Here is an 11,860-nt window from a genome sequence, read left to right as displayed (position 1 = left end):
CCCGGGCATAAAGGTGGGGGCTGGTAACCATCTACGATCGTAGTACTTCTTTTGATCCAGAGAGGCAGCAATGGACGCAGAACGGACAGAGGACCACATTGAAGATATTCGCTTAATATGGTCATCCAACACAGGAACTCTCAAATCAGAGGATCTCGCAGGAAGAACAGTCAGGTGGAAATCATAGACACAGTAAAAAGGTATATGCTGGGTAGAGCCTTGTAAAGCATTGTTTAGGGCTAACTCCGCGAGTGGAAGAAGGTCAGCCCAATCGTTCTGGTTGTCATTAATGAAAGCCGCAAATCCTGTTCAAGGCGTTGCTTCGTTCGTTCAGACGCTCCATTGGTTTGGGGGTGATAAGCGGTGGAAAAGGAAAGGGTGATACCCACAGCTTTGCAGAAGGCTCTCCAGAATCTGGAAACAAATGGACTCCACGATCGGAAACAATCACCTGGGGAAGGCCGTGGAGTCGTACGACGTCTCTGACGAAGATAACCGCAAGCTCCTTAGTTGTCGGTAATTTGACGAGAGGCAGGAAATGAACCATCCTGGAGAACCGGTCAACAACAGTAAGTATAGTGGTGTAGCGATGAGAGGGATTTAGCTCCACTATGAAGTCCATGGCGATGTGGGTCCAGGGACAACTGGGCACTGGAAGGGGCAATAGCAGACCGGAAGGGGGAGTCCTGGAGGTCTTGGTCATAGCACAAGTATGGCAGGATTTAAGGACGTCTGCAACGTCCTGTCTCCAGGAGGGCCACCAAAAACGTCGGCCTAGAGACTGACAGGTGTGCCGGAGACCAAGGTGGCACGCAAACTTTGTGGTATGGTGCAACTGGAGTATCTTCTCACGGTATACAGGGGGCACGAACAACTTGTCAAAAGGGGTCTGGGCTAGAGCAGAGGGTTGACTGGCTTGAATGCATTGCAGAAGGGGAGAGGCAACAGCAAAAATGACAGCAGAGATAAACACGGTTAGTAGGTACAATGGGTTCCGGGTCAGGCTTCTCCTCTGAGGCTGTACAGAACATACGTGATAAAGCGTCAGCCTTGGTATTCTTGGATACCGGACGATAGGAGATTATGTAATTGAAGCGGGATAAGAAGTGGGACCATCGTGCTCTTCGGGGTATTACTTGCTTGGCAAATATACTGGAGGTTCTTATGATCCATGAGGATGGTAACAGGAATATGGGAGCCCTCCAGAAGGTGACGCCACTCTCTTTCTCAGAAAGGGTGAGAATGACTGCCAGTAGTTCACGATTGTCATAGTTCCTATTCATTTTGAGAAGAGGCCCTTTGATTTCCTGAGAAATTTGGCTCCCCTTGCAGGTTGAATACAGGTACTGCATTCAACCATGCAAGTCAATGGAACCTAGCTTTCTAATAACAATGTGATTATAGTTAAAAAAAATAAAAAAAAATGGTAACATGTAACATAAAAATAATTCACCACTGATTCAAAAAAATGTAAAAAAAAAAGGCCAAATATACCGTATTTGCTCGATTATAAGATGACCCTGATTATAAGACGACCCCCACTAGGAAAAGTTTTACTAGTAAATATTAATTCATGTAAACTATTTTTTCATATTTAATAAAAGCTATGATTGAGAAAAATATATATTTTTTTATTTCCTTTTATTTGCCAACCTGCCCCCCTCCTGTTATGCACATCTGCCCCCAGGCTTGCCACTCTGCCCCCAGAAATGCCTTATACCCCCCTATTTGCCACTCTGTCCCATGATGTGCCTTTTAACCCTCTATATGCCACTCTGCCTCCAGAAATGTCTTATACCCTCCTATATGCCCCTCTGCCCCATGATATGCCTTATACCCCTATATGCCACTCTGGCATATAGGGGGTTAAAAGGCATATCATGGGGCTGAGTGGCATATAGGGGGTTAAAATGCATTTCTGGAGGTATATATATATATATATATTACTGCTAACAGCAATCACACTCCTATCAAGCCAAGGCAGCCAGTACATGCTGGAATCTGGGGATGATAGTAGTGGGATTACAGCCTCCCTATGCCATGCTACCACCACCACCACCCCCCTTACACATGCATGCTATCACACACACACTCATTCACAAACATTTAAATACTCATTCATTCCATTAATCACACATACTTCACACATTAATCACAAAAACCCTCCCCCACCCCCTTACCTGAACCGCTGATCTCTCACTCGAAGACTTCTGCAGGGGCCCGGCTGTGCGAGCAACTTCTCTGGCCCCGCCCCCAGAGGAAGGAGGGGGGAGGTAGAGTTATGTGAGGACGCTGCTAGCTTCCTGTTCTCCTGCTGCTAGAAGCAGAGACGCTGCTCGCGACCAAAGCCCGGTAAGCAGCATGGCCCCAGCAGAAAGAGGTCTGATTATAAGACGACCTCGATTATAAGACGAGTGGTATTTTTCAGAGCATTTGCTCTGGAAAAAACCTCGTCTTATAATCGAGCAAATACGGTATATAAATACCGTATTTTGCTTGATTATAAGAAAACAAAATATTTAGAAAAAAAAAAACGCCTGAATATAAGACTACTCTATAAGAAAGTAAATATTTGTAAATATTCACATGTAAACTATTTTTCTTATTTTATAAAAACTATGAATGAAAATGAAAAATGCATTTTTTCCTATTTCTTTTATTTGGCAACCTGCCCCCCCCAGTTATGAACATCTGCACCACGGTTTTCTACTCTGCCCCCCAGATATGCCTTATACCTCCCTATATGCTACTCTGTATCCTTGATATGCCTTATACCCCCCTATTTGCCACTCTGGCCGGGACTTCTGCTGGGGCTTCTATGAGTGAGCACCGGAAGGTCGGGTAGAAGCGGAGGTTGCGAGCAGACGTTCACCGGCTGCAAGAGAGGAGGGTACAGGTCTGATCATTATGGCAGCCCCTGGATGACCCTGCCCTACAAAGAGAGAGGGGTCATCTAGGGTAATTATGAAAAGAACCCACAAATTATTAATAAAAAAATAATAATACATAATTATTACCCAATCGCTGGTCAGTGACATTTTAAGTCACTGATTATTGATCGGTCTCTCTGATCAATTTCAACGGCCTAAATTTGTCACTTACAAGTGATCTGATAAAAAAAATATTTTAAAAAAGTTTAAAAATTGAAATGCGCACATTCCAATTTTGACTCCACAATGCCCCTAACTAGGTCTGCGCGATGGACGCGGACAACCCCCGCTGCTAGCCACACCTCTTTCCGGCTGCAGCGTAAGTTGTCTACGCAAATCACGTACACATCTACACACTGCCCCGGCTGCACACTGGGGACTCAGAAGCCCCGGTAAGTGGGGCAGTGGGGGGGGGAGACAGGAGGATCCAGGTCCCCTGCAGCTGCGGGGGATCTGGATCTTAGTCGTCTCATAGTCAGACCGATTTGAGGTCTGATTATTAGACGACCCTGATTATAAGACGAGGGGTATTTTTCAGAGCATTTGCTCTGGAAAAAACCTCGTCTTATAATCGAGCAAATACGGTACTCTGGTCTTTTAGCGCAAACGTAGTGACAAAAACACAGTCCTGAAGGGGTTAAAAAAACCTGGGCTGTCTAGTCTTCAAAAATATATGGTTCGATGGTGTAAATTGCATTGGTGAGCTTCAAAGATGTTCCAAATACCACATAAGAGGAGCATGACCAGATTTGGGGGGAAAAAAAATTTGAAATAGCAAAACGCTACTTGTAATTATTGCCCCATAACGTGCAGAAAAAAACAACATAAAAATATTGGGTATTTCTAAACTCAGGACAAATAGTAGAAACTATTTAGCAGGTTTTTTCATTAGCTTTAAAGGATTTGTCATGTAAAAATGTTTGCAATATTTTATACTTTTTTTTAGTACATGGTACGATACAATCAAAATAATTAAATCTAAGCCATTCGTGTCCTGAGAAAAACAATATATAACTTGTGTGGGTTCAGCAAATGGGAAAGAAAATTACAGCTAAACACGACCACCGTACAAATGTTAAAACAGCCGTTGTCTCGAAGGGGTTAATATTAGGTAAGCAATCAAATTAGTTTTAATGGCACCCGTACACTTTAGCCTTTATTACGGCTACTGCGCAATTAATTGGGGAACACGCATTACGCACGTTAGACGGATTTAGGCAGGACATCGAACCACACTTATCACCCGTACGAGCTTGACAGAATTAGATGGTCACTACAATATCATCGTAACCGCTCTCCTAACGTGACTACGTTTTGCCGCAACAAACATGGCTGCGGGGGGAGGAGGATCCAAATATCGCGATAATACATTTCTATAAAGCGGTATGCACGAGACCCGATGATCCTTTTCTTTTTCGTATCGCACGCCTCTTTGGAGCTATGAGGTGAGGTTCGGTAATTTGGATTATATTTCGTTGTTAAGGACTATTGTATGGCAAATTGGACTCATGTACTATAACAGTAATATTTTTATTGCGTCACTTGCTATTGTTGGAACCTGTATTTCTATCCGCCGAATGGTCTTCAGAGCTTCTAGGCCCAACGCCTACGCGTGTGATCTTTGATGCATACGTTTGCCACAGGGTAGATGCTGGTTTTAAAGCGCGGTGGGGGGAATAGTGTTCCCGAACGAACGTAAATGAGTGTGTCGATGGTGCTTGGTTGCAGTAGTTTAGGTCAAATATTTTTTTTTTTTCCATCGAAATAAACTAGTCGTGGTGTAAATTGGTTATGAGCCGCAACTCGGTGCATAAGGCATGGGCTGTTGTATTAAACTAAACAGCTGCTGTTGTCCCAGAAGAAAACTGCATTTGAGCTGTCATTCTAACATTAACTCCCAGGGTTTACGTAACCGAGGTGCTGAATAGTTAAAGTGCGGCCGGCGTGTAGACGCGAATTCCCCAAATTTCTAGTTGCTGTACTAGATGTCTGCTGATGCCTTTTATCCACCGTGATGGAAACAAGTTAATGTTTTACGGCAGGCTACGTGCGTTGAATTGGTGAAGATAGCGTCCCCCGCCTCAATCGGAGACTATTCCTCTACGCGTTCTCGGTTTTTCCTCAGTGGCGCTTCTTGCAGGCCATCTAGTGGCACTTGTCTCCACAAACTTAGGTTTTTATTACAGCACGGTGTATGTAGGTGGATGGAATTAATATAATGTGCGCATGAAAATTGGTTTATAGGTGGCTTAATTTGCCTCGCCTTCCGTCTGCTACCGAAGCATTTAACTGGCTGTATACAGAACCTCTGATCCTCACTCAAACGATAACGTTAATTCAACACTACTCTGATTTTGATTGGCGCAATCACCCTGTCCCTGCTTATGGCCTTAACGCTTTGGAAATTGTGTTATTTATCTGGCTTGCTTATTTCATAATACCGTAGAATATTACGCTATTAATACAGGTCAGACAAGTTCTGTAACAGTTCACTGGCATTTGCTTTTAATTATCTATATTGAAGTCAGTATTGAAACCACAGTTCTAACAAATAACCCACGACAAATGTATATGAATAGAAAATGCTATTTAAAATATACATTTGAAGACTTTATGGCCTGCATTTCTGTGCACTGATTAGCATCTTCAGAGAAAAGGAGAAACTCCAGGTGCTTTGACATGTTACTGCAGTTGACAGGTGTATGTATAGAGGGAAAAAGTTGCTGCTCCAAAAAAGATAAAATTTAATACGTTGTGTAGCTTTGGAATAGTCTTTGTAGTGGGTTTTGAGATCTGAGAGCTATTTAAGTTTTTGTTTCCCATATAACTGATAAAACCTTTATCCTGACAGGGCAGGTATTTAACATAGTAACAGTTCATAAGGTTGAAAAAAGACCAAAGTCTATCAAGTTCAACCTATATACATATTGTGTCCCTACTGTGTTGATCCAGAGGAAGGCAAAAAAACCTTATGAAGCAGGTGCCAATTGCCCCATACCAGGGGGAAAATTCCTTCCAGACTCCAAATATGGCAATCAGAATAAATCCCTGGATCAACGTTCTGTCCCTATTAATCTAATATCCATAACTTGTAATATTATTGCTTTCAAGAAACACGTCCAGGCTCCTTTTGAACTCTTTTATTGAGTTTACCATTATCACTTCCTCTGGCAGAGTTCCATAATCTCACCGCTCTTACTGTAAAGAACCCCCGTCTGTGCTGGTGTAGAAAACTTCTTTCCTCCAGCCGTAGAGGATGTCCCCTTGTTATAGATACAGTCCTGAGTATAAATAGGTCCTGGGAGTGATCTCTGTACTGCCCCATTATATATTTATACATAGTTAAGTCACCCCTAAGCCAACTTTTTTCCAAACTAAATAACCCTAATTCTGATAATCTTTCTGGGTACTGTAGTCCTCCCATTCCCCTTATTACTCTGGTTGCCTGTCTTTGAACCCTCTCCAGCTCCACTATATCTTTCTTGTACACTGGTGCCCAGTACTGTACACAGTATTCCATGTGTGGTCTGACTAGTGACTTGTACAGTGGTAGAATTATTTCCTTGTCGTCGGCATGTATGCCCCTTTTGATGCACCCCATGATTTTATTTGCCTTAGCAGCAGCTGCCTGACACTGGTCGCTACAGGTAAATTTACTGTTAACTAAAACTCCTAAGTCCTTTTCCATGTCAGTCGTCCCCAGTGTTTTCCCATTTAATACATATTCCCAGCCTGGATTTTTCTTCCCCATGTGCATAACCTTACATTTATCTGTGTGACAAAAAAGAAAACCCAAAATATGTGTACACTTCCCCTATGCCTTCTGAAAGAAAATCTTGTGTATACTCTAAATAAGAAATAGGCAAGTCACAGCTGAACAACCCTTTAGAAGGGTTCAATATTGTTTCTAGTAATTTATATATGGGCATTTTACATGGCGTACATTTTCTGGCCTAGACCATGTTGGGATAAAAAAATCAATGCCCCCCCCCCCCCCCAAGAGTTATTTTGTTAAGTGAAGGTGTTGTACAGTATAACGTGCCCTTAAGATGAAAACTTTAGACGTTTGGAGGCAGTGTCAAAACAGTGCTTAAGAGATCTCATTTGTTAATTGGCATCACTTAACATTTTATGAAACCCATAGCTTGAACATGCAGCAGAGAAGAAAGTATGTTAACTAAAATGTGTGTATTTTGTTTTGCAGCAGCAAGGTTTCTCGCGACACTCTCTATGAAGCTGTTAGGGAATTGCTTCAGGGCTCAAAGCAAAAGAGGAGAAAGTAAGCATTACTACCAGTTAGTGTTAAATTTAGAGTAGCTAAAATGAGTACCACAAATTTTACAGCTTGAAAAATTAAAGTATCCAGTGCACTGAAATTACTTTTCCTACATTTTCCATGTGCATGTAATGTTACTAGCACCTTATTGGCCAGATTATAGGCTGCACAGCCACTGTCCCGGAGCTGAATGTCCTGGGTGTCGGGAGATAGCAATTGTGCATCCCTGGGCTAACCACTGATTCTAGGCCACACTCCAACATTAAGGATTTAAATTAGGGGGTGTGGGGGAGTGACACCTATAATCAGGTCAACACAGTATTTCATAAGCTAGCCACACATGCTAGTAAATATCTGTATTTGGCTACTGCTGCTAAGGCACATTGTTCACAATTGACAGGTGTATAAAATACTTGCACATTTACATATATTCTAAACACTTTCCTTTCACGCTTTACAGATGTAGTAGTGTAAGCTTGTATGCTTTGAATCTAAAGTTGTAATACACACTACATGTGTCATAAAATAAACTAAAGTTAAGGTTTTCATCTGACATGTACTTGTTACTCATTGTGTTAATGTTTCTGTGCTTCATCTACTTTCAGATTCCTTGAGAGTGTTGAGCTTCAGATCAGCTTGAAAAACTATGACCCCCAAAAGGACAAGCGTTTCTCTGGCACAGTCAGGTGTGGACTACAGTTACCACCCAATCTTTTGCCTTGCATTTTCCTGTATTACATTTTACAAGTGGCTTGAATTTGCTGCGGCAAAAATTTGGGTAGTTCAGATCACCTCATTGAGGTAACCTGGACGGACCCCTACCCTGGGTCTTAAAACAAGAGGGGAGGTGTGGTTTATAGTGTTTCTTAAAACTCACCGACCAGTTAACAAGTTTCTGCTGTCACTCAAGGTTTGTAAGTCTTGGCTCGCCCCTCTTTCAAACTGTAAAGTTCTTTTTCTCACCTTACTATTCCTTCCACTAGGCTGAAGTCAACCCCCCGCCCCAAATTCTCTGTGTGTGTGTTGGGGGATCAGCAGCATTGTGATGAAGCAAAGGCTGTGGATTTACCTCATATGGATATTGAGGCTCTGAAGAAGCTAAACAAGAACAAAAAGATGGTGAAAAAACTAGGTGTGTCATGTTTGTTCAGAAAGAAGACTTTAGCATTCTGGGTTGTATTTTTTTTCACTGCCAGATATCTTATTTCAATTAAATTATCCCATCACTTTTCAGCCAAAAAGTATGATGCTTTCCTGGCATCTGAATCTCTTATTAAGCAGATTCCTCGTATTTTGGGCCCTGGACTGAACAAAGCTGGGAAGTTCCCTTCGCTTCTGACCCACAATGAGAACATGGTGGCCAAGGTTGATGAAGTGAAGTCAACTATTAAGTTCCAAATGAAAAAGGTGAGGTTTTGCTTGGCTACAGGGATTTGTCAATAGCTATTTGAAGGCTTTTCCTTCAGATGTGTAGCTATCTATTTGGAAAGATAACTAAAATGTGTTAGTCCAGTGGTGTCAATATCAAATAACAGATAAGTATCTTGTGGTAATACCTTTTTTTTATTGTAATGACAAGCTTTCTTGAGCTTTCAAAAGAAAGGGAGGAAAGCTCCCGAAAGCTTGCCATTCCCAAATTGTCCAATAAAAAAGGTATCACAAGGTGTGTGTATAAATAAAGAAATCTGGTATATATATTGGTCCTGAAGTGGTAAAAAATGTTTCATTTGGCATTTGTAAATTGTAAATGTGAAGGCACACTTATTGTGAAGGTATGCAGATATTACATGAAGCTTGTTTCCCTGCCAATTCTTGTCATTAAAATAAATGTTATGTATGTGTTAACATCCCCTAATAAAACATTAATACATGCTCATAAGATTGTTGCAATATAAAATAAGGCTAGATGACAAAGTTCCTGTCAGGAATGGTGGGCTTTTGAGGGCCCTGCTTGTGATCTTACAATGTAAGGTATTTGAAATTAAAACAAAGGGAGGAGTGAAGAAAGGCAGTAGGTCTCTTGTAGTAGAAATTGGAGTTGAGTGGTTTCAGTATGCAGAAAAGTAATTATAAATAAAATAGTGATGAAGTCTGAGTGGGTTAGTGCTTAGTTTCAGATGGTGGCTAGGGCACAGCTTGGGATACAGAGGCTGTAAGGTGAAAAAAAATATTTTAGGTAAAGCTGCGGAGTTGTGGCTTGTAGGCGGCCAGAGGATGAAAAATCTACAATTCAAAAGGTGGATACTAACATTTGGGGAAAAAACAATCCCCAAAATACATATTTGGTTAATATAAAAGAAAACATGCATTAAACTGCAGTCCTAATGTGGTTGAAGGCTTTCTTGAAACATGCAGGGGAGCAAGCACACAGCTTGTGATGTTACAGCAAGGCTACAAGAGAACAGACCGTATAGTGCTTATACTAGATGAAGTCTGATTTCCATTTTCAGATTTGGCTTTCACATAGTCTACTGAAAACTAAAAGGCTGTGAATTTCAAGTATATCAATGCTTCTTTTGTACCTAAAACTGCAGTCAATTCAGCTCTTCCCAATTCCCTTGCATTTAGGTTCTGTGTCTGGCTGTGGCTGTTGGTCATGTTAAAATGACAGAGGAAGAACTGGTTTACAACATACACTTGTCAATCAACTTCTTGGTATCTCTTCTGAAGAAAAACTGGCAGAATGTGAGAGCACTCTACATCAAGAGTACCATGGGAAAACCACAGCGCCTGTACTAAACCATTCATAAATAAAGCTGGTATGACATATCAGTGTGTTGTGTCTGCTGAGATTACACCAAACTAGGGCTGAAACAACTAATCGATAATGAAAATCGTTGTCAACTATTTTCATTATCGATTAGTCAAATCTATTTTTATCGATTATAAAGGTTTTATGCTCACAGGTTTTACTCCTCTCCTTATATAATCCGACCTCAAACAGAGATCGGACTATAACACTAGAATCCAGATCCCCCGCAACGCTGCAGGGGACCTGGATTCCTCTCACTTCCGTCTCTCTGACGCCTCCCCCCTCCCATACGTCACTCTGCCTCTACCCGGCTCCCTGGTGTCTTGTGAACCTCCGTTGCTGACAGGAGGCAGAGTGGAGTATGGGAGGGGGGAGGAGGCAGAGTGGAGTATGGGAGGGGGGAGGAGGCAGAGTGGAGTATGGGAGGGGGGAGGAGGCAGAGTGGAGTATGGGAGGGGGGAGGAGGCAGAGTGGAGTATGGGAGGGGGGAGGAGGCAGAGTGGAGTATGGGAGGGGGGAGGAGGCAGAGTGGAGTATAGTAACATAGTTCATAAGGTTGAAAAAAGACCAAAGTCCATCAAGTTCAACCTATATACATATTGTGTCCCTACTGTGTATGGGAGGGGGGAGGAGGCAGAGTGGAGTATGGGGGGGTATAATGAATTTCAGAGTGGCATATCTGGGGGAGGCAGAGTGGTGAGTCGGAGTACAACGAATTTCAGGGTGCTGCAGGGCATTTATGGGTAGCAGAGTGGCATATAGGGAGGTATAAGGCATAAATGGGGGCGAGTGGCATATTGGAAGTTATAAGGCATATAGGGGTATAAGGCATATCTGGGGTAAGAGGTATATCAGGGGGCTCAGTTGCATATAAGGAGTATAAGGTATATCTGGGGGCACAGTGGCATATGCCGGTAAAATAAGGTGGATAGAGAGGCCATTGCAATAAAGAGATGAAAGTGTGAATTATACATTTTTTATTACATTATTTTAAATTAAAAAAAATTGCATTTTTTTATCTGATTAATTGAAAAAATAATCGGCCAACTAATCGATTATTAAAATAATAGTTGCAGCCCTACACCAAACCCACTATTTAGTAAATTAGACTAGTCTTAAACCGCTTGGGACACGTTTATATATCGCTAGCAGGTTCCATAGCAAATTACAATCAGTTGTTGGATGAGGAAGTTGGTCCAGTCAGGATGAGCTGTTATGGTGGCTCAGGATGCAGAGTGCTAGAGAACCTGGTGTTACAGTACCTACAGCTTGACCCCTATCTGTCTACTTATGAGGAGGCCACTGCAGCTAAATTTCTAAGCATGCTTGTTTCCAAGTGGGACCTAGGAATTTATAGGACTAACTCAAGAGTTGCGCATTAGCTTTTGTACGGATGCATTTTCGTGCAGAACTTTTGATTTCATCCATTTGAAATAATGAACCAACAAATGCATCATTGGACGAAAAAAGTACAATATGAAAATCTTAGTCTTTGTTGCCATTTTAACTACACTAAGAGGGACATTGAACTGATCTTGGTTTGTCCAATCGCCTCAAACCTGTCATCGTGCGGTGGCTTGCCCAATGGCTGTGCCATCTTTCCAGGAAAAGTCTAGAACGTGCTATATAAGAGCAGAGGAGGCAGTGGGAGACTTCATGAGCCTCAGCCTGCCGTTTCCATATCATCGCGTGGTTTTTTGTTTTTTTTCTTTTGACCACTACACTAAGCATAACTTGGTTAGCTGTGGTAGTGCTAGTTGCAAAGATTTGGCTTTTTCTACTATTAGGAATAGCAGGAATACTACTATATGTATATATTTTAGCTCGGTTTCTGATTTCATGTTTTCAGTGGTTTAACCATAAATATGGAAGCATAAAAAATTGACATAACCTCACTTTAGC

At 41.9% G+C, this 11,860-nt stretch overlaps 1 protein-coding gene across 1 annotated transcript; it reads left to right on the top strand.

Annotated features, from left to right (window-relative positions):
• Positions 1-424: 424 nt before the first annotated feature.
• LOC149275457 (large ribosomal subunit protein uL1) lies at positions 425-9,945 on the top strand. Its single transcript, XM_089504709.1, has 6 exons — positions 425-516; positions 7,126-7,209; positions 7,812-7,892; positions 8,190-8,338; positions 8,441-8,613; positions 9,775-9,945. The coding sequence occupies exons 1-6, from the start codon at positions 425-427 to the stop codon at positions 9,943-9,945; spliced, it is 750 nt and encodes a 249-aa protein (XP_089360835.1).
• Positions 9,946-11,860: the final 1,915 nt, after the last annotated feature.

Source organism: Sceloporus occidentalis, unplaced genomic scaffold (genome assembly GCF_023333645.1).
Source record: "Sceloporus occidentalis isolate IW3139 unplaced genomic scaffold, rSceOcc1.0.p SCAF_286, whole genome shotgun sequence".
NCBI lineage: Eukaryota > Metazoa > Chordata > Lepidosauria > Squamata > Phrynosomatidae > Sceloporus > Sceloporus occidentalis.
The sequence above is the reverse complement of the archived record's forward strand: the minus strand, read 5'-3'. Positions and strand labels throughout refer to the sequence as shown.

Bases quoted from the DNA above. Each gene is read 5' to 3' on its own strand.
- LOC149275457 (XM_089504709.1), top strand. From the start codon at position 425: ATGGACTCCACGATCGGAAACAATCACCTGGGGAAGGCCGTGGAGTCG. The intron at 7,893-8,189 runs GTGTGGACTACA...TCCTTCCACTAG, and splicing joins CGTTTCTCTGGCACAGTCAG to GCTGAAGTCAACCCCCCGCC. The intron at 8,614-9,774 runs GTGAGGTTTTGC...CCTTGCATTTAG, and splicing joins TTAAGTTCCAAATGAAAAAG to GTTCTGTGTCTGGCTGTGGC.